The 22,893-nt window shown below is 40.1% G+C and overlaps 2 protein-coding genes across 5 annotated transcripts in view; both read left to right on the top strand.

Annotated features, from left to right (window-relative positions):
* The window catches only part of ARFIP1 (ADP ribosylation factor interacting protein 1), a 43,411-nt gene extending 27,870 nt beyond the window's left edge, over nt 1-15,541 (top strand). For all 4 annotated transcript variants that reach the window (XM_030492185.1, XM_030492184.1, XM_030492183.1 and 1 more), the window contains 3 exons: nt 2,735-2,892; nt 5,857-6,031; nt 13,958-15,541. In XM_030492185.1, the coding sequence (XP_030348045.1) occupies nt 2,735-2,892; nt 5,857-6,031; nt 13,958-14,113 (489 nt within the window). In that variant the 3' untranslated portion in view covers nt 14,114-15,541. The remainder of the gene's footprint in view (nt 1-2,734; nt 2,893-5,856; nt 6,032-13,957) is intronic.
* Nucleotides 15,542-21,098: 5,557 nt separating this feature from the next.
* Nucleotides 21,099-22,893, top strand: part of FHDC1 (FH2 domain containing 1) — a 37,079-nt gene continuing 35,284 nt past the window's right edge. The window contains exon 1 of the mRNA XM_030492901.1: nt 21,099-21,204. The gene's annotated coding sequence lies outside the window, so the exon portion shown is untranslated. The remainder of the gene's footprint in view (nt 21,205-22,893) is intronic.

Here is a 22,893-nt window from a genome sequence, read left to right as displayed (position 1 = left end):
CTTAATGATTCCCTAAAACATAGCTGCTGAAACAGCCCAAATTATCTGTGTGATTATTAAACTTAAAACCACTGTCTATTTTTTGCCTTTTCATGATTGTCCATTCCCATTGAGTTTTATGGGAGAAGCTGGAGTTCATGCTTGCACAAAGGAGCTTTTACCTGATAGCTAGCTGAAAACATTTGAGACTCCTGCACTGGAGTACAGGAATTTTTAGTATTAGTCTGACAGATGAAAATCTGTGAGAGTGCTTTTAGCAGCTAAGAAATGAAATAATCTGCTAAAAAGTTTTTAATAATCAGTTTACTCTTGACACAAATGTGGGCATGTGGTTTGTGGCAGAACTGAGTGATTATTATGAAGTATGTGCTGAAGCTGGATGTTCTTTCTGAAATTTGGATTAAATCTGGCATCATGCTCTTGTTTAATCAATGGGGGTTGTTTTGGGTTTTTTCCATGAGTAGCTTGTAACTTCTAGTGGGAATACTGTTTTTCCAGGTTCTTTCAGCATCTTGTACTGGTCTTGGAATTTGTTTCACTCATTCATCTCTTGTGTAGATTATTGAATGGGGCTGTTGATGAAAATCAAATAAAGGTTTCTGCTGCTGTAATAAAAGTTATCTAACCTTTGCCTCTTGGAGACTTGCCTGATGTTTGTCTCTTTCCTCTTTGTGTTTCCCCTTTGTTCAATCTGTACTGTATTACGGTCTGTAGCCTGGCCTGTTCTTCTCGGATGTTTGGATAGCATTGTTGCCTCTAAAAGTTGTGCAAGACTAAAAGTAAAATTTCTGAACAGTTAGTCCTTAATGTTTAATGTGGTAATAATATGTAAGTTTTTTAAAACAAACAAACAGAAAGCAACCAAACAAAAAAACCTTAAAAAAACCAAACAAACAAAAAAAAAAAACCCCCAAACCAAACCCACACCAATTCTTAATGTAATATTTCTTACTTTATACATGATTACAAAATGAGATCTCAGAGCAATATCTGCAGAGGCATTACTTAATGTGAATGTTTTGCTCTTTCTCTTCTGGATACAAAGATAACTTCTGGTTCCAGGCTTATGTGCCTCTAATTATATAGACAGATGAATTCTGATTTTAATTGACCTGTGCATAGAGTATGAACTGAGTGTAAACTTTTGATACAGAAAGGATTTCCTGTCTGTTTTGTAAGAGGTATCTGCAGAGGTGATGGACGTAACTCAAACGTTTGTTTTTATATGAAACTGTACAAACCAGCAGAAGGACAGTTTTGGTGTCTAGTGTGGAGGCCTCTACAGTCCCATCCTTAACTCTCCTTTAAATTTGGTAATGTTGCTCACTTGGGTCTGCAGTGTGGGAGGACCAGCTGGAGAACTAATTGCAGTCATGCCTGTGGGAGGGAAAAGAGATGGGACTAAACACTGCTGAAAAGGATGGTCCTACTGCTGTTGTCTCTGCCTGTATCTTCCTCTTTCTTTCCTGTGGTAGCACTTACATTGCCAGCTACATAGTAACATTAGAACAAAACCAGCTGAAAAAGACTTATTTTTCTTTGTTTCAGCAAGATCTATAGTGATTTGGCTGACTGCTTTTGCCACCCAAGCAAAAAGCAAAGCAAAGGTGGCAGATCTTTAGTGGTACTTACAGGGTTTAGCTCATGAACACTTGCCCTAAGTTCTCTTCCTTTTTCCTTCCACTTCAAATTGCCCACTTCCACTGCGCTTCCTGTTCTAGAGGATTCTTCCCTTATCATTGCCCATTACGCTTACCTTCATGAGGCTGTTAATGTTAACATGAAATACATTTAGCTTTGTTGTTCATGTTCTAGACAGATGAAAGGAAACTGGGAGAATAAGGCACTTCTGAGTCAGTTGTTGGCAGTGTGTAAGCCTAAGAAGACCAAGTTCCAAATATGATGAACCTAGTGTTTTACAGCCATTGCAGCCAGAGATTGTGCTCTTGTGAGAACTCCCATCTGCAGAGTATGAAGATGCCATATGGATGACATAAATATAATAATTGGACTCATTTGGCATCCGTGCAATAGGAAAATCTTTGCAGACTTGGTCAAGGCTTACACTGCTGTTAACAAAAAGACATGAACAAACATATCTAAATGTGATTGAAATGCCTTGGAAATAATTTTACCCTTGTCCCTTTGAAATTTATGGCTTAGCTACATTATGATTTTTATTTGCTATTCATTATAATGCTTTGCTCTTCAATTATTTACAGCCTATTAAACTGTGATAGATATTGGGGTTTTTTTATAATGCTCTTTTCCAGAATGGAAGAACAAAAGTTAATAGCTCATTAATGCAGTATGCCCCTGCGAGTTTAGTCATATTACTGTATTTAATATAGTGGTGTCTCTGTGGGTATTGAAGTATTACCTAATGTGAGAGATGCTGGATTAAAACCCTGATGAATGACAATGTAAAGGTTACATTACCACTTACTTTTACGTAACATTCAAGACTTCCAAGTGCAGAAAAATCACATTATAAAATAGGATTTAACATCATGTGTGGTAACAAAATTGTAAACCAGGGTTTACTGATGTTAGATTTCATAAAAACTGTGAACTGAATATTGTATTGAAATCATATCTGCTTAATCATAACCATACTCAAACAGAAGTGAAAAGACTGCTGCATCTGTGTGTTTGTGTTTTTTAGTATAATTGCTGATGAATGTTATGATTTTCCATGATCTACAGTTTTGTTTTCTCTGCTCTTTGTTTATAGGAGGAGTTTGGCTACAATGCAGAAACGCAGAAACTTCTAGCTAAAAATGGAGAAACTCTTCTTGGGGCTATTAACTTTTTTATTGCCAGTGTGAATACATTGGTGAACAAAACAATTGAGGATACATTATTGACTGTGAAACAGTATGAAAGTGCCAGGTAGCTATTCTATGTTTAGCTGTTTTCATTACAAACTAATCTTCAGGAAACAACAGACTTTGCATTATCTTAGTCCTTGTATTTGAGTGACTAACCTGTCAGATAAAAAACGTATAATACAGCTCACATATAATTAGGATTTACAGTTAAATGCCTCATTGCACATATCTTCAAATGTTCTGTAAATGTTCTATTGTAGACTTAATTTTACTTGTTAGCTCTAGGAGTAATTATATCTATTTTAGTCCCATGTGCTAGATTAAGGTGGCTTTCTAAGCAGTGTGACCGTGCAAGATTAACCCTTTTATCCAGCTACATTGTAATAGGTAAAATAATCTCTTTGACTGAAAAACATTTAATCTTGTGCTCCTGTTGATGCACAATATGTGCAGTTCACGCTTCAGTTTTATGCAGAAGTTGCAGGCTTGGTCAGAAAGGGGAAAATAAAGAAGAAAATTCTTAGTGAGTGAATAACACGTAGCAGTAGATAATGGGTTTCCTGCTCTGGAGAAAGTCACTTTTGAATGTGGCAAAGTACTCTAAAGCCTGGGTTTGGGCTTGTGGTCCTTTCTGATGCTTGGTGCCATTCTGACTTTCTTTGACTTAATAGGATAAAATGTGTTGATTTGCTGAAGGTTGTAGTTTATAATATTTTGTGATTTTTTTTTTTTTTCTTTTAAGGTAAAAAAAATGCAAACTGCGTACATTTAAGTTCTTCCCTCCCTTTTTAATTGTTCTGTTCTAATGCTTATTTATAAGTAAAATAGTAACTTATTGTTTTAATATTTAGATAAACTTCCCAAAGGCATGAGAGGCAGAATTAATATCAATATTATGTATTGCTTTATTTTTGACTAAATATTAAAAATATTTGATGTTAAAAAATAGTAATAAAAAGTGGTTCACACATTTTCCAGGTATCCCCTTGAAAATTTATACAAAATACATCAGCTACAATTGTTCCTGCCAGTTGTTTTCAATATATGGTTCTCTCCTGCAGAAATACCTTCATTACTTTCCCTTTCTGTTCATTAAAGAAATCAAATATTTTGCCATTTCAATAGGGCAAATACATTATGCAGATTCTTCACTTACATAGCCAGTCCATCGTTTTGCAAAGTGAAAACAGGTCATATCTGTGTCTCTTCTTTCTCGTCCCCACTTGTACCTCAGCATTCATCTGTTCCCCTCCTATCAACTTCCTATTTGTTTGTTACTTTTTTGGAATTAAGTCATAAGCTCTTTAAATAAAGCCTGAATCATAGTGGCAGTGAGAATCAGGAAGAGCCCTGTGAATAATTATTCCTTTTACCTCTGAAAATGTTGTGTTTTAATTTGAAGCAGTTACACCAACTGAGAAGTTGTTTTTTATAACCAGTTTTTAATCCTGATTTGCTTCCAGTTTTAGAAATGTCTGTGAGAAAGCATATTAGAACAGCTAGAAATAGGTTCGTTTGTTCCATTAAAGTTGGCATGTATCACATGCTGATATGCCAGGTTGCATTAGTTGAAAGCTGCAAAGAAATATGGAAGGAAGAATGTGGCTTTGGGCAAGGCTGCCCATGACCTTGGAGTGATTTCTGGCTATTGTCTGTTGCTTTACCTGGTCAAGTGCTAGATGGCTGTGAACAAAGGAGCACATGTTGCATAAGGGGAAGAAGAAAAAGGTTAGAAGCTGTTACTACATTTGTCTCATCCACTTGCAATAATATTTTAAAATATAAAAATAGTTTTTATGGCAAGGATCCAGTGTTCCATAGACTTGTATGTAACACTGGGAAGCAGAAGATTAGTTTAGTGATACAATCTTTAAACTACTAACATTTTCTCACTTACAAATGCTAGATGTTGATTAATAGAAAGCTTAACTTAAACTTTCTTGGGGAAAAAAAGAAGTTTTCGAAAACCAAACTAAATATTCAAACTTCTGTATCAAAAATACTTTAAAGACATTTTCATTTTTTCCATGAAAATGAGAAGAAGATATGACTGGTTCATCTCTAGTAATGTAAGTAGTACAGTCTAATATGGATGCATATCAAGGAGGTTTTTAACTTTGTAAAATAAATAGTAGTATATGAAGACTAGCTGTTTCAATTAAAATGTTGACAGGTATCTGCAGGCAAGAGCCCATACCATAACATCAATTCTGGTTTTGCTAGCAGTATCCAGGATAGGTAATTTGGAGAAGGCAAGAGTAAACTAGAAAATACTTTTAAGCTGTCTTATCTAGAAGTGGGATGTATACCTTTGGTGCAGAGTTCGCTTAAATACTTATTCGGCTGTTACTCTTAACCTTCTGTCTTCTTTTCCCTTATCTCTTTCAGTGGTGGTACTGATCTGTAGAGTCTGACTTCCCTAGGAAAATAAGATAGGCCCTCAGTACAGTATAAATAATGCATCATCTCTTTGCAGCCTGTTTATCTGTAGGGCAGACAAGTTCTCACAAAACTAATGGTTGAAGAACTATAAAACTGTTCCAGGTAATGCATACAGAGAAGCCTAGAGCATGCTGAAAAAAGCCTCGGAACAGAGTTTGGTATAAATGAGCCATTGCTCAAAACATCTGCTTAAAGGGGCTGTCCTGCTCTTGGTGCTTTCTCTTGCTCTCCATACAAGCTTTTCACTGTACTAATTCAACAGCAGAAGAATAACCTGAGAAATATTTACTAGCCTTATCTGGGTTATTAAGTTGACATGTTGCAGGAAAGACTCTGACTGCTGAAGCCAGCGCAAAACAGAGGGTTGGGAGCATGTGGCCAAGACAGGAACTGAAGAGGGAGGGTACCTTTTGAGGCAGCTTTATACAAAAAAAAAAGGGGGGAAAAGCTTGCCCAGGTTTTTTTATTTCTTCCGTACTTGACTGTTTTGTTCATCTTCTATTGTACTTGGTCCTATATCTGACGTCTGTTTTGAGACACTCTGCCTGTAGATTTTTATTTACCTCCTCCTCTTTCTTCTCAGGATTGAATATGATGCGTATCGAACAGACCTAGAAGAGCTGAATCTTGGCCCTCGTGATGCAAACACTCTGCCAAAGATTGAGCAATCACAACAACTGTTTCAAGTGCATAAAGAGAAATACGACAAAATGCGTAATGATGTATCTATCAAATTGAAATTTTTGGAAGAAAATAAGGTAAGCTACAACTTCTCATTATATGCTTAGGAGTTTTTTCCTGTAAGCTTCTGCATTTTTAGAAGTACTTTAGTTGTTAGATCTTAAAGTGTATCTTAATTGGAAAGTAGAACGAGCAAAGAAAATAAGCTGAATCTTCTGAGTTCTTGCTGGAGGACACCTTTTTAGAGCTGGCAACTCTAGAAGTCCCTGATCAAGCTGCTCCAGCCACAAATGGCAAACATGGCAGTAAGTTGTTAATATGGGAATTTTAAAGTTTGAAAAGCGTTCTTTTTCTAGTTCATCGCATTTAATGGTTAAATGAGTCATATAACTACTGATTTAAGATTCAGAGTAATAGTTATATTTGACAACACTGACATGGAGGATATGCACAGAGAAAGTAAGAGAACTGTGAAGAGGCTTCTTCAAAATTAAGCTTTCTTTAAACTAATAACCTGAACTGAGCCTCAACTAAGAAATACAACTTTCTATAATTAATGCCTTATAGTTTTAATTCTAAACAGGGCTTTTGAACTGTTGGTTTGAAGGGTTTTTCCCATACGTGTTTATTCCAACCATACAATTTCATTTATACACACTTAATGATAGGATTCTTACCCCTCTTATTCTGTCTACCAGGCAAAAATAGAATAGGCATACAGAACACACCTTTAAACTGTGCTTTCTTTGATAAACAAGTTGTTCTAAATAGTTTCTAATTAGGTGTAAAAATGATGGGTTTTCAAGATCTGATTTTTGTTTATACTCATAGTAAGTGAAATGGTTATAATCATCTCTTACTGTATTTCCTATGTCTTCAGAGGGAGGAAAATATGATCAAAACTTACATTAAAAAGATGATAATTTGTCAGTTTGTCCATGTCTAACAGTGGCTTAACATTTTCAGTGTGAGTTAATTCATATATTTTAAAGATCTGTATGTAGGTAAAACTGTCAGAGAATACAGGAGTGGCCCCAAATGACAACAGTAGCAAAACATGCTCCTTGCATGGAAGGAGGAAACTTTAAGGGAAAATCTTGAGGGCAAGCTAAACCAATTAAAACTGATTATTATTCTGAAATTGTGAATGTATTATCACGGTTGAATCAGCTCTATAGAGTAAAAAGGGAAGACTCATGAACTGTCAACAGATGAGAAGAAGAAAAAAGTGGAGAAAATCAAAAACATTTTGGTTTCCAAAACAATACATGCAAAAAATGTAGCTCCTGAGCACTGATACTTCATATGGGCATTTGCATTAGGACCAGGGGCCTGGAATCACATAGCTGTTTGAGAGCTGATGAACCAGATCATTAACTGATTGAAAACTGACTTGTCATTTATGTTTCATGTATCCCATTAACTTCCAAATTTAAGAAATCCATATTGAAATTCATGTTCTTGAACAAGCTGAAGTCTAATCTAAATGTTGATATTTATGCTTAAATTAGAAAATGCTCATAAGAACTGAGTTTTAAATCAGTGCTAGGTTGAAAACGGATATACCAAAGGTATGTCTTTCTTCTCCCCCCTCCTTCCCCTCCCCGCCCCCGCTTAGTTTTTATTTTCTACTAAGTACTTTGCTACTCATATAATGTACTTCTGTTAAAACGGTTTGATTCCTGTACAGGAATTCTGATGCTTAAGTTCAAATTGGTTGAAAATAGCACTTACCCAGCTTCCTCTTGGTTTGCAGTAACTATATGGGAGACTGATCAGTTTATGTTTCTACAGATAGGAAAGCTTTAGAAAGAAAGCATTTTATTTCTATCTCATATTAAAAAGTTTCCATATTTTTAAAAAAAACTAAAATAGATGATAAACTAGGGAAGACGAAAGAAGTCGTCGTAGTGACAGTCTTGAATTAGGTCAAGCATCCTGTTCACAGTCACAGCCTACAAATTTTGTTTCTGAAAGAGATTGTTTTTTCCTTCCTGCCTTTTCTTTTAGATTAATACAGAGGGGACTTTCACATGCTTAAGCCTTTTTATCACTGGTGGACATTTCTCAGTTTTGACACTAGAGATGTCAAAATATTTACTAAAGGGTGTATGTAATTCTGTTCCCAAATAAGCCATTTAAAGGACTTCCTTTACAGTCAAATACTGGCTTAAATATAATTACTGAGAGCTTTACTCAGGTAAGGTTTACTTTGGTGTTTTCTATTTATTGTGTAGGATTCTCCATAGTAAACAGAATTTAATCTTAATCCTAATTGTAAGTTTTCATTTCGGGAGCATTTTTTTTTTTCCCCCAGCTTGCATCTGTCTCTGATAGTTTTTGTTCTTCTGTGCCCAGACCGCTTCCTAGGACATAGTGGGAGGCAGTGGTTATCTGAGAGGTGATGTTCTTAATAATCTGACACCTTTATTCCTTTTTCTGGTGTCAACTAATTTTATTATCATTTATTATCATTAATGTCAAAGGAGGGGAGCTCCTGTTACAGCTCGTACTTGTCCTGCAGCTGGTAATAAGAAATTGGGAAGCACAACTTGTGTGCCAGACAACTATATAACCATTATAGACATTACTTTTAATTTTTAGCTGCATGCAAAATGTATGTGACTTCTCTTAAATCAATTACTTCTTACATTTTAAAGGATTATTAACTCAATAAGTATGGGATCAGTAAGTATAGGAAGTAGATTTTAATTTCAGTTTGATTTAATAATCTCAGATGGTCTGCTTCTTCAAAAGGCACATGATACAATCCATCATAATTTAAACATCTATAAATACAGCATGTGCCAAACATGAAGGAGAAGGAAGAAAGGAGAAAGAGCGCAATGGACGCAGCCTTATGAGTGTGTCTTAACACAGCTACTTTAGCTGTGGGAGTAGTGCACTGTTTAGGAAATGGCTTAAACCGAAGACCATAGATGATGCTGAACTCCCAAATGGAAGGGCAGCTGTTACAGTAGTCCCGGAGAGGGAATTATACTGGTTATACTGATGCTATATTCTTAGTAACAGGAACTTGCCATTTTGTGTGTCTGTCCCCAGGTCCATGTTGGTGCCCATTTAATAGAATCAAAATAAAGGAAGATCAGATGGAGAAAATGCTGGGTTTACTCAGTCTCTCACAAAGACCCTTTTTGTAGCCTTTATTAGAAAGCCTGTGTTGTTGCAGGCTTATCGCAAGGCAAATGGAAGGTTAGTATTTGAGCAGCTGTATCAAGGCATGGCCTTGCCAGACTCATGTTATTATATACTAGAACATGCAAATCTCTAATCATCAACTTTATTAATACTTATTGTTATGGTGCTGGATCCAGATGTGAATTAATATTTAGTCCTGAGTCTAATTAGAGAAGCCTTTTTAGGTAAGAAAATGTACAGTAGCCACATAATTTTTCTGTTGTAGATTGTAAACCTTTCAGCTTCAAGTCTTGTAAATATTGATGCAGGATGTAGTACAGTGTAGTCTCAAGCTTAGTTGTTGTTATCGCTTCTGTGTTGAAAACAGAATTGTGTAATGAAACCTTGCCAGAGCTAAGCAATTAAGCAATTTAGGGTTTAATTTTGGATTAGATAAATGCATTCATTATTACCTCCCAATAAATGTTTTTATAGTCTGACCAATATTGAAGGTTTAAAAAGAGTAAATTGAATCTTTTCTTTTTGTCTGACAAATTCATGTCAAAACAGAATCCTAGATGTTCTTTTGTAAATGTACCTTCACTAGATACACTTGGTTATGTTCACACGACATGAGGAAAGCAGAGAAAACTGGGAGGTGATTCAAGCTGTTACTGCAAAGGAACTATAAAGCCAGTTTAACTGGCTGGTGGGCTCTGGTTGGGCCCTACATTTAGGGGAAAATATGCATCACATGGTTGCAGTCTCCTTGTGCAGTCTTCTTGTCTCCTGCTAGGTTTTAAATGTTAATGTTTCAGTTAAAAGCCCCCAAAAGTTCAGAGAACTTCATTACAGTAAAGCTGCAAGTTTGTCTGCAAAACCAAGATATACAAGATATCTGTTAATTTTCATTATAGCAATTGATCCTGAAGTCAGAACTGATTATTCTGTGTACAGAAGGAAGTTGAATGAGGTGCTGTGAGTTGTACTTCGGGAGTTGGATGTGTAAGTGCTGGCCTCTGCAAATGAAAGCAATATGCAGTCTAGTGGAAGCCCAGATCATATAACTGTTTAGACCAAATAACTTCAAGTAAAGATAGCTAGGGGAAAGGATTATAATAGCTGTGAGGAGGTACAAACAGAGATTAGAATGGGGTAGTCTTTCTGGTGGTCGAGATGGGTGAAACAGTCTGAATGAGGTTGTAAAGAAATCTGTAGTTACTGTGCCACAGAAAATAATGGTGTTCAGATGGAGGTGGCGGAAAGAGGAACTATTTAAGAGTGAAATATTAAGAACATCCAGAGGAAATGTGACAGCTTAAATCCAACCTATAGTATCTACTTTAATCTTCTGTTTAGGGCATGCCCATTTTTTTTATGCTTATCCACGAAGTTCAGTTTTGTTTTGAGACTTAAGTTTGCCAAGTCTATTATGGAGTGCTTACTCTGCTTGTAATGAGGAACAAATAGGTGTATGTAGTTAATTAACAAGAAACAATTATTTTAAGTGATGTCCAGGTGTAAAACATGATGGCTTTCTGACAGGCATGCTAGTCATACATTGGAACCTATTTTTTAGCAACATATCATCAACATTCTTTGATTGAAAACCAAAACTTTAAATGCTGCTTTGCTGGAACAGGTGCTACGGACCTCAAGAGTTGGCTTTTAGCACTGTAGTCTAACAGTCACTTCAAGGCTTTGCTGCAAAAAAGTGTGGTCCCTTCATCCTCTCTCCCCCTTTCCCTACATTGCCTTCTCTGTTATGTTTACAAAAGTGTTTTTGCAGCTGTGCAGAGAATCAGATTGGGGAACTGATCCAGGTTAAAGCAAGTATGTTGTTGTCTGGTTAGTTTTAATCTAGATCTGTTCCCTGATCCAACTGACTACATAACTGCATGAATGTTTTGCCAACAGAGGGCTAAGGTGAAGCAGTGTGGAAGTAGGAATCAATGGCTGGATATGGGAGTGGGTAAGGCTGAGATTCTTTCATGGGAAAACTGGTTAGGTTTGAACTTGCCTTTAGGTGAATACTTGTCGTCCAGTTCTCAGCTATGATTGCAGGTGTTTTTGCAGTGGACATCAGGTGATTTGAGATGCAGCTTTTTCTGTCTTAGTTGGCTGGCATTTCACAGTAGAGCTCAGCAGAGCTTTGTACAGTGTCAGGCAGCTTAAGTGGTCTTTTTCTAGAAATTTAATCTTAGTTACCTGAATTAAGTTATGAGTAAGAAGATCCTACTGTCACTTTTGGGATTCACTTAGCAATCAGCTCCTGAAGGAGAGCAGAAGCTGTAACACCTTTTACCTCTGCAACCAGTTTGATAACGATCACAAAATTTATACCACAATGATCTGGCTTGAGGATAGAACCTCATACAGTGGGGTAGCTCTGGTTGTTCAAAAAACCCCGCCAAAACAGAACATATCTTTTCAGTCCAAATCACCAGTCTCTACACTGCGAGTTCCTGCCTCTGTGTGTGTGTGTGCACGTGTACTTGGCCCTAGACCTGACTGAATTTATAGAATTATCAGGAGAGTTCAGGACAGTTCACAGAAGCTTTGTGTTAAAAGCTGCTAACAAAGTACCAATTTTGGTCTCAAATTGATGAACTTGGGCTGAGAGGGTGGGTTAATTACCCCTGTTTTATTTGAGTTCCTATAAACAGTATGAATAAAACTCTTATAGCATTTTAATAATATGCTACAACAGTGAGTGTACTTCTGTCTAGAATTCCTAGCTTGGATTGTGTGAAGTCTTGCATGTCAAAGATGAAAGAATTTGCTCAAGAAAAGTCTGTACCTCCTAATTTTTTTGCACTCTAAACTTTTAAAAGCAAACCCTTTATGTTTTGTGACATTTTCTACTTGTGACATTTTCCATAATGGTTTGCGGGTGAAAATTTTTATAGATTTAAAAAAATATGTGTATTTATAGACATATGCTCCCACACAAACTGAAAAAGAGGCCATCTTTTATGACTCAGAAAAGCTGAACTATGTTTGTTGAACAAGTGTAGCTAGCTAAATTCTGTATCTCCTAAATGCTAAAACATCAGTACGTGATGAATTTTGTGAATTCTGTTATAAATGAAAAAAACATTGTCTCAAGATATGATGTGCCCGGTGAACTCCTTTCTAACCATACACACCTCTCATGGTTTGTTTTGGTTTTTTTCTTGGAGAGCCTTTTAATGGGATTACTTACCATTTTACACCATTAATGAGGCAAAAAGCCTCTTTTGACATGTATTTAGTTAAATTAGCCTGAATTATTAGCAGGTAAAACATAACGATATCAGTTTTCAAATTGTAAGAGCAACTTAGAGCAAAATTTGGGCCACCAAAGAGAGGTTATCACTTAGGTAGGATACTAAGGTCTGTACCATTGTCAGTTTATGGGCAAAACTTATTTGTGAAATGAGGCTATTCAGTAAAAAACAGAAAACAAACAAAAAACGCTGTCTACTCAGAAATTTCAGCTTGTAGTGCTGAAACTTTTATGTACTCCTGCATGCATACACACACATGCTCAGCCCTTTTTTATCAAAGTATTTTGTTTTAGGAGTATATTATTACGTTTCCGTGTAATAATGTAAATGTTACACTCTTCTAGTGTAATAGCATGTCTAATTTTTATTTTTTCTTTTAAATTGAGATATTTTCTTTAAAGAAGGCAATAAAGTATTTCTGTATTGAGTCACATGCATTTCAGAAAAGCGTGTTAGCCAAATAACCTGTTAAAACAGGCATGGCCAACTGGTAGGCATAGGCCAACCGTGGCCCAAGGACACTTCTGCTTCGCAGCATGACAGGAGTAGACTGTCCTTTGTGGACTCTGCTGAGAGATGAGGCAGTGATCCAAAATTTGAATATAGAAAGCTTAATCTGCTGCCTACCACATCGTTCCTTTGGGCTCAGTCAGCCACCCTGTTCCTCTGTTCTCTTCTGTGTTGGCGAAATGCTATTGGGCTCGAGGTCTTGTAGGCTGAAAACAGGCACAGGGCCACCACCTTAGGGATTTGGGCTCTGACACAAGACTAAGGTTGTGCTGGGCTGAGAGTACACTCGAGAACAAAAAAGAGAGGTTTTGGCTGCAGGAGAAACTGGACAGATGCCTTTTCATACCATTGCTCATCATTCACAACTCAGGTTTACTGGTGTGCTAGGATGAAAACATAACTTTGTTTAACTTTGACTTCGTCAGTGCTATAGCTTGTAATCATAGACTAGACTGGAAGAGAAGAACAGTGGTGCCTTCCAGCTGTTCTTGTGCTCTTCTCCCCAGGTTTTGGCTACTGCTATGTCTTGTGTGTTTCATGACTACTTTGCACAAATGTTAATAGTTAAGATATTGACCAATGTGCTTTAAATAATCCTGTGTTATGGGAGATGGGCAAGAGAGATTGCTGGGAAAAGAACATTCGTTTAATTTGGTTTAGGTATACCTGAGCTGGTAAACAGCAACTGTCTGCAAGGCAAGCAAATAAATGAACTGTATCCTTAGATAATGCATTTGTTATGTACTGTGTCAGGCAAGTCCATTTGGCCTGCAGGTGGGTATGTTAAACAGAGGCTTGGTGTCTAATTTCAAGAATCAAGTACTTGTAATCAAGAGTTCAATATTAAATAACATGCTGTTTAGTGAATTGCTTTTGGTCCATGCATACTGACTTGTATTGACTGTTACACATACTCTAAGGTTAAAGTATTTTGTATTTGCATTTTGTACTTTTAATTAAATAAACCTGTATGAAGACTGAGCATCTCAAATACACCTATATTTTTATTTATTTTTTTTATAACTGACCTGTGCTGCTGTTGACATCTGCCTCCTCTTCTTAACCTGTCTGTATCCTTGCCTGCAGGTTAAGGTATTGCACAATCAGCTTGTTCTGTTCCACAATGCCATCGCGGCGTACTTTGCTGGGAATCAAAAGCAGCTTGAACAGACACTTAAACAGTTCCACATCAAATTGAAAACGCCTGGAGCAGATGCCCCATCCTGGCTTGAAGAACAGTAATTGGACCAGAGACGAGGACTCAATGTTAACCTAAAATCTTTAAATCTGATAATAATCAAGGGTTGGGGTTGAAGGACTGTTGTAGTGATTCTTGCACAGACAGCTTTAATTATTTTCCCCTTTTATAATACTGTAAAACCGAATTTGGTGGGAAAGGGGGTGACTTTAAGGTAACCAAACATGATTTCTGTCATTTCATATGCACTCCTTTTGTACGTAAAGGTTGGTGGTTATTTCTGTAACTGGGATGGGGGGGAGGGAGGGAAAACAAAACTATTATAGATTTGCACTGACAAATGATGTTTGTGATTTCTGGTCATTTTGGTGGCTAGTCAAAATATTTGCAAATGGAGGTTTACATGATTTGTACCAACACCTGGTATTTTATAGATGAATATAGAAAACATCTTTAGTAATTTTCATATGACTTTTAAAAAGGAGAGAGTTAAAAGAGTATTTTGCAGATTAATAATATAAGGCCTATATGCGATACCTGCATGTAAGGCAACTGTAGCAGATGGCTCATTGACTAGTGGAATTACGGCAAATGCCTTTTTAAAAGATATACCTTTCCATTATAGGTTCAAAGAAACCCAGAAAAACACTAAAGCAAGAATCACTGTCAGTCTGAGGCTTCTAAGCACACATTTTTGCTTTGCACCAAGTGGTTTGCTGAGTGAAGCCAACCATTCAATGTACTAATCTCATTTAAAATTTTACTTTCTGTATGAAACAAATACCGTACTAGCCTTAAATCACAGGTATGTGCCTTTTTATAAGATAATATTTTCCATCAGTGTACATAATCCAAGAACCCTTTCATGTAATGGTTAGTCAGTTCCCAGTAAGGGGAAGGAGACTGTGTAAATGCTGTTTTATCGTACACTTAGAGCAAGTTAAAGCTCTGGTTAACCTTTATGGACAGGTGTGATTTTGAGAGAGGACATCCGGCCAGTATGGTTTTTCTGTTTAGTTGAAAAGCAGACATTGGTAATGGGATGGAGGATACTTTTTTAATTTCTCCATTGATCGTGTAGTCCTTAAATGTAAAATTCTATGTCAGTTTTATCATAGACATTTTAAATTCAGTATATTGGAGTCCTCATTTGCACGTTATGTTGCTTTGTGTTCTATTAAGTAAAATGAAATACTTCAAATATGTTAATTACAGTGGTGTGGATTGTATGATTTATGTACTGTATGTTCAAATGCCTTTCAGCTGACATTCTTAAAGTTTTCAGTGCTTAACACGACTGTAATGTAACTGTAAATCAAACTTTGTAATCATTCCTCATTAAATTCTGGGCCCGACAGAGCCTTCTTTATGTTTTTGTTCTGTCATAATCTCTTGTAATAGTTCATTTATGTTCCTCAGAATGTATATCTTATGTGAATTTTGTATTCATATTAAAGGTGTTTGCAGTCAAACTTCCTTGACTCGTGATGGTTAAGAGTAGAGCTCAGCTTCTGCAGTGAAAGCTTAGTCCTGTTTTTCTGAGTTACCACCCCTGCCCAAAAATTTCTGCTAAAATGGTACTAGGTGGTAACACTGCTGTTTTATTTTGGGATGGTTTAATAGCGTGTGCAAGTTCAACTTGAGTGGAAACTCGCAGTGAAACAAGTGTTTTAGTATATGTAATTCTTGACTTTTAAAGAAATTTCGTTATCTTTACAACTCTTACAAAGCCACTGACTTCCACTGTCTCCGCATCTTGGCCTGCGTATGATATGATGGTGCAAGAGAGAAGTTAGCTGTATAACCGTAATTGAGCTAGGAAATGCAGATAGCAGCATTATAGCAGGGATGAAGAATGTAAACCTGCTGACTACAATTCAAATACGAGCTTTCAGAATACTACAGAAAGAGCATACATATGGAACATATGTTGTCAGTTTCTGTCTCGGATTGACACATCTCCTGCTGAGGATAGTCCCTGCCCAGGAGGAGCTGATCTGTCAGAAATGGTAAGAGTGAACTTGAATCCGAAATTGCCTAATGCAGGAATGACCCATGTGGCATTGTGTAACCCTCAAACTTTTGCAGTGGCTTAAAACTGCTAGTGTCTCTTCACTGTGAAGAAAGGTGGGACAAAAAAGATGACTTGCTAAAATCTGTATGTGTATTGTTTTAAGACCAAGGAGAATTACTTCCATTTTACTCACAGAAGCAATTGTTCTAACTAATGGCCTCAGTGAGGAGGTTCTGTGTTCAGCTGATCAATAGGATGCTAAACCGATTGCCTTTTGTATTTCATTCGTTCATTCTTTGCCACCGTTCAAATATATGTGCTTATGAAATAATTCAAGCTCATGTCTTATATTCAAAGTTAGCTCTTTAGATCTCACCAAATTTAGAAACTTTTGCTTCTGGAGATCATAAGAGGAAGACACTTCTGAAGTTTCTAATGGGAAGTAATTACAGTTGTCAGGCTTTCTGATACTAACACAAAAGCTGCATACATATCTTAAGGTCGTAATACTGGCATTTATCTAGGTAGATAGTTGTCAGGATGGATTTTTGTCTGAAGAGGGGGCCATACCCACTTAGTAGAGTCTTGTCTGTGAAAGATTTCATCTCTTTTACAAGTTATCACATGAATGCTTCTAGTGTTGGGTGAAGTTTCTCAGGAAGAAGAATGTAAAGCAGTTAATAGTGTTTCAGATGCACTGTTGTAGCTGTTCTACGAAGCAGAGATGCAGGGAGCTGTTTGGTTTCTTGGTGACCAGACGGTAAGTTATCCACACTTCTGGCTTGCTTGAAACTTGTAGGTCCTGTTATTTTGTAGGCATGAATTCTACAAACAGCCCTTCCACTCTAAAAATGCTCTTTGGCATACTTCATGCTTTGTTCTTTCCTTAGAAAGAACCTTTTTTGCTATAAAATGTATCTATGGTTATATTTGAAGAGAGGTCTGTGCAAGTAAAGCACACAGCATACCAGTATCATTAAACTAACAGCTTGATTTCAATCTTCTGTCAACTGGTTTTCCCAGCAACCTTATCGCAGTTCTGTCTCTGCTTCAAAAAATGATCAAAGTAATATAAAAGGAAAGCTAAATGTTCCCCTCTACCCTGTTTTGAACTGAACGGGGGGCATGTTCAGTTTGTGTTCTCTGCTTATCTGCTCTCTTTCCTTGTTGTGGTGTTATAAGAATAATAAGGTATTATAATTATTTAGCATTCCTCATCTGCAATTATCTTTTTTTCTAGTCTGGTTATCGTTTCATGCTGCATGCTTGATGTGGGGCTTGTAATAGTCACAGATTTTTTTAATCAGTTGTGAATCTTTTCATAGTTTGTGATTGCCTCCACCCCAAACTTATCAAACTATTGGCAGCTAAGGTTGTGAAATTGAAAGTTTGGGGTTGTTTTTTATGAGAAGATCCACAGAGGAGCTGACTGTTGCTTGGTTTATATTTTAAATCTGTTCTCCTTGTTACTGGGCCTTGTTAGCAGCTCTTCAACATCGTTGTGTTCTTTGAGGTTATTTTGGTTGGTTAAAGCTAGCAGTGCATAGACAACATGGTTCTGTGTCTGCAACAGCAGTGCTGTTCACTTTTCCGTGTGCCTGTTTTCACCACGGTCCGTCCTCTGCATTTCTGTCAGTCTTACATGGAAACTGGTAGCCAGGTAGATGGGGCGTGCTTACGCATTTTGTCATCATGGCAATGTGAATTACAGAAGTGCCATACCTTGTAGTACAAGAGAAGCAAGTAGGATGGTTTGTGGCTGCCTTGGAGCAGAAGGGCATATATTGATAGAGAAGCAGGAGGAAGGAAAAGAGATGTGTTGCTGTTTCATCAGAGTCTGTATACAGAAATGCAGAGAAGCAACATATGACCCTTGCAGAGCAATGGCTTTGGATGTAAAAGTGGTTTGCAAACCTTTTGTTTCCTATGGCTGGGAGTGCTGGCACAAAAGCATTGCCTTTTACACTTCAGCTGCCTTTCTAAAAACAGTTAAATAATAATTTAAGAAGGGGGCAAGAGCAGCAACAGTTCCGTGCTGCCCGCTATTGGTAGTGTATTTCTGTTAAGTACTTGCACTCAGTAAAACGTACATTCAACTTTTTATAATCGCTGTAGGTAAAAAAAGTTTTCTCAGCAAATACACTCTCTCATCTCTTCATGAGAATGCATGTTAAAGGTAATACCTGTTGGAAGAATAGAAATATTTGATATTCCAGGAGAAGCAGAAAAAGAGATCCTGAGTATCTTTGCAGAGTTCCCTTGCATCATCGGTTGGTAGAACTTAGATGGGTACCGGTGTGGTTGGATGATAACATTTCTTAATTAAGTGCAGAGATCAGATATAGAACAGAGTAACCTGAAACAAATTTTTAGTTTGGGTTTGCCCTGTTATTACTGTTCATGCCAGGATAAATCCATTGGTTCAGTCTGGAACAGTTCAACTATCAGCAGTGTGTTCCCAGTAAATGGTATGTCCTACTGGGCTAATTAAATAATTATACATCTTGCTGCCTTTTAAAGGCTACTGAAGGCTGTAAATTCAAGCACTTGAAAGTTAAACAATGCTAAAACTTAGTGTTGCCTGTTCAGTCTTGATTTGCCTTTCTTACATATGTGTATGCATCATGCTAGTTTTATGTGATAGTGGTAATTAATTGCAGGGTTGTGTTTCGAGAGGTTAACTACCACAATGCTTAATTTTGAAACCAAATTTTGAAACCATCTTGGTTGTAATGTGACTGGAGTGCCACAATTAACTTTCTCTCCTGCCTTTGTCCAAACACTGTGGAGATGAGGGCTTGTAATGAAGATGACGACACCTTTTGTTCAGGTGGTATATGTTGCTTTGTTCCTATTAGATCTGTTCAGTCATTAAAGCCATGTTCAGCCTAAAGCATTGGAAGCTCTTTGTGCTCTAAAGAAAAGCAGAGTTTACAAAAAGCTTTTTTTTTTTTTCTCTCATAAGAAAATTAATTTAAAAAAGTAATAATCTTGAAACTGTCCTGAGCATTTAATTAACTAGAAATCTTAAAATACTAACGATAGGATTTGTTTCTGTAGTATACCAACTCATGTAAATGCTATCTGTTCTAGGGAGGTGCATTTGTTGCTTGTTATAGGTGGGGCTGCTCAATCTACCTGTTATTAACGTTGCTTAATACTTCCTACTGTAAAGACCTGTTTTCAGTTGTTTGTAATTTGGATTAATTTTAGCCATGTGGGCAAAATCTTTGCCTGCTGAGTGTTCACATTTTTGGGGGGTGGGAGGACGAATAGGATAAAAGCATAAAATTAATTTAACATTGTGTTTCGGAAACTTCTGCTGGAAAAAAAAAAACCCAACCCACAAGGTGAGGGAAAGTTAAGAGTTTAACTTCATATCCGGGCTGGCTCCAAGTTCCTCTGCTGCCCTGTTCGGTTTTGGGGATTTTCAATACAATGCCATTATGCAAGTCTCCTGTTTGGCTTGCTCTTTCCGTCTTATGGAGCGAACATTTGTGCTCATGACTGGCAGCAATGAAAACAAGCCTCTTTGGTTCCAACACAAGCAGCCACAGTCCAAGCGGCAGCGCGCTTCCTCGCGGGTGACCTCCAGGGTGACCTGACACTCTCGAGGAATGTCCACGCTGGCTCTGTGCTGAGGGTGCCCTCCCCAGCTGCCGCTAGCCGTGCCAAGCAAGGATGTGTGGCGTGACAGGAGCTCCTGTTCACTGCAGCTGAGCTGTGTTCACTCAGTGAACTTGGAGCTGAAATGAGCAGGTTCTGACATCGCGTTCTGTAATTTTTCCTTTTGTTCTAATGCATTTTTTTCTTTTAAATTTAGTGACTCAAGCAGGCTGTCTTGCCAGACCAGCAGGTCAGATCCCTGGCTGCAGAGAACTGTAAGCTGGAATGGTGTCACCTCAGGGACCACAGGGCCTGGGCTCCGGGTCGGGGGCCAGAGGGGGCCGCCTGCCCTCCCACTCTTCCCCCGGTCCAGCTGCTGGACCACTGGGCGGAGGCAGCAGCAGCAGCACAGGTTAGGCTCTCCACATCAGGTGAGACACACGTTTGTCCTCCTGCTCCTGCCCTCCTAGCCCTGGCCATGCCAAGGTGTTATTTTCTCTCTCATGTGCTCAGCTCAGCAGCTCTGGTTGGTGATTGTGCAAGGCTGGAGGTGAGGCTTTTCTTTCTCCGTCCTTCCTCAGGAAAGAAGGCATTTCTGATTCTGCCTTGGAATCTGCCGCTTGTAAGAAGCAGTGTTGGGGTGTGTGGGCTGTGTGTTCTTTACAGCTGTGACTACTTATTTACTTGAATGAAGTCCTTCACCTTCACTCTTTTGGAAAAATGGTTTTATTTTTGAAATGTGACTCAATCTCTCGGCAAAAATATTTTAGAACAATGTATTTGTTTGCAGTATCATCTGTGGATGGCACTTCGGCTTTCAGTGCCACAATCCTAGTGCCACATAACCCAGGGTGTGATGACCTCTTACATCTGACTTAAGTTCTCTCACGCTGCCTGCATTGGAGATGACCTTTGAGCTTGCTGTTGATGCGTGGGGCTCCCACGATGTGCTGGTGTGCCTGGCTTGCCACCTGCAGTGCTGAGCCAGTGGGCAGCGCCTGGGTGCAGGAAAGGGGTGGAAAAGAGGGTGCTTGCCTGGGGCGTGAGGGCAGACGGTAAAAGGCTTCAGGCATGGAAGGGAACCCTCTCCTAACTGACAGTGTGGTTGATACCACTGCTCTTCCTACAGAAGTAGTTGCTGTGATTGATTTTGGTGATAGCATCTATAAATACACATATGTGATATATATATATGTAGTTATACACCTCTCAGCCACTTTACCGGCAGCGCGCTCAGGCCAAGCCCCCCGCAGCCGCCCCGCACACCGCCGGCAGCCCCGGCGCAGGGCCGCCCTCCTGCCGCGCAGGGATCCCGGCTCGGCGGGACGCGGGGCGCCGCTGTCCGTGCGGACGCTCCCGATGCCACCGCCGCTGCCACCTGCCGCGCCCGCGCCGCGCCTGCGCGCTGCCCCGCCCCCGACAGCCCCGGCGGCGCGGCCGCGGCGCGATGGGAGGAGGCGGCGGCGGCACCGGGCTCTGCTGCGCGCGACACCGCGTGCTCCCGCGGGCGCGGAGGTGAGCGGCGGCGGCGGGAGGGGCGCGGGGGGGAGGGCGCTGGTCTGGGCACGGATCTCTTCCTGGCCGGGTGGGGGCTTCGCGCTGCCGGTGGGGGGGCGCGGCCGGGGAGCGCAGCGGGGTCCCTGCCGCCTGCGCCGGTCCTTCTGCGCCTTCCCGAGGCGGCGGAGCGGGGAGAGCGCTCCTGGGAAACGCGCTCCCCCACCCGCCCCGCTGGACCGCGGCGTCCGGTGCTCCCCGGACACCGCTCCACCAGCCCCCTTGTCAACGGGCGGGAGCCGCCGGCGCTCCTCTCGCATAACGGGCGTGACGCCGGCGGGGACCCCCGGCTCAGTCCGGCGAGGCCGCTGCTGCCGGGGCGAGCGCGACCCTCTCTCACCCTCGCCCGGCCGCCTCCTGCGACGGGGTGTCCGGCAGCTCCCGCCGGGGAGCGGCGCGCCCGATGGCGCCCCCTGCGGGCGGGGCGGGGCCCGGGCGGTGGGGCGGGGCGCCTCCCCATGCCCGGGATCCGACGGCGGGCGGGATCCTGAGGTGAGACGGCCGCGGTTGTACCCCGGGTCCGGCCGAGCTGCCCGCGGCGCCGCTTGAAGGGAGCTACGAAGCGAAGGTCTCCTTGGGCACCCAGGCGCGCTGCCCGCCTTCCGTGCGCACCCCGGCCGCGCACCCGCTCCGGACGGAGAACAGGACAGTAAGGTGAGGGCTGTGCCCTGGCGTCCCTTTCTCTACAGCAGGGAAGGGGAAAGGGGAAAGGAACCGAGCCCACTGACCGAACCCGCACGGTGCTGGCCTGGAGCAGGGGCCTCTGCCCATGTGGCTCGTGTGGTGAACCTGCCGGGGGTTCCCTTCCCAGCTTGGGACCTTGCGCCACATGAGGGGTTTGTTGGATGAATTAAGTGGTTAAGCACTGAGTTGCTGCGATAGCGCGAGTTGTGTCTTTTTTGAAACCCACACGTTTTGGCAAGGTGAGCAAGTAGTTGTGTGAGGCGGTGTTAGCAGTTTCTGTAGCTGCAGTTTACCTTTTTGTACAGCTGCTGTTGAGATACAGACATCCAAATATTGTGGTCGGGCTTTGGTGTCAAAATCGGCGTTGTTCTCATGAGAATTTAGAGGGTGCCTGGCACAGAAACGTGGGCAGCAGAGAACATAAGGTGTAAGTGAAAGGCAGTAATATCTTGCAGCATGAATTATGAAATGCCCTTCAGCGCAGCGCATTGCGCGTTTCACCTGCGCATTTGAGTATGCAAATTTAATATATGTCCGTCTTGGTGGCAACAGCCATTTTTGCAAGAAACAAATTATTTTAAAGTGTTTGTCTTCTTACCAGGGGAGAAAGTTGTCCCCATCCTCTAACTTTGAAATACATTTCCAAGTATGATTAGGTTGACGAAGACAATGAATGAGACAAAGAAATAAGATATTTCTTTCATGCCGAATATGGACGCAATTAAAATGTGCAGCGAAGATGTTACTTTAGAGCTCTCGCACTTTGGATAACAAACATGCAATAATGAAGTGCAATTGAGACATCTTAAGTGTTTGTTCTTTATTTTCTCCTTTAATCCTTTGAAAAGTGCGGAGAGGCTCCTTAGGAGTTAAAATTTTCCTTGGCTTTTATTACGCATCCCATTCCCGGCGTGTCTCGGTAATCTGTATTTCACAGTTGGAACGGCTGCGTTGCTCCCCACCTCC

Source organism: Strigops habroptila, chromosome 7, assembly GCF_004027225.2.
Source record: "Strigops habroptila isolate Jane chromosome 7, bStrHab1.2.pri, whole genome shotgun sequence".
NCBI classification, from domain to species: domain Eukaryota; kingdom Metazoa; phylum Chordata; class Aves; order Psittaciformes; family Psittacidae; genus Strigops; species Strigops habroptila.
The sequence above is the reverse complement of the archived record's forward strand: the minus strand, read 5'-3'. Positions and strand labels throughout refer to the sequence as shown.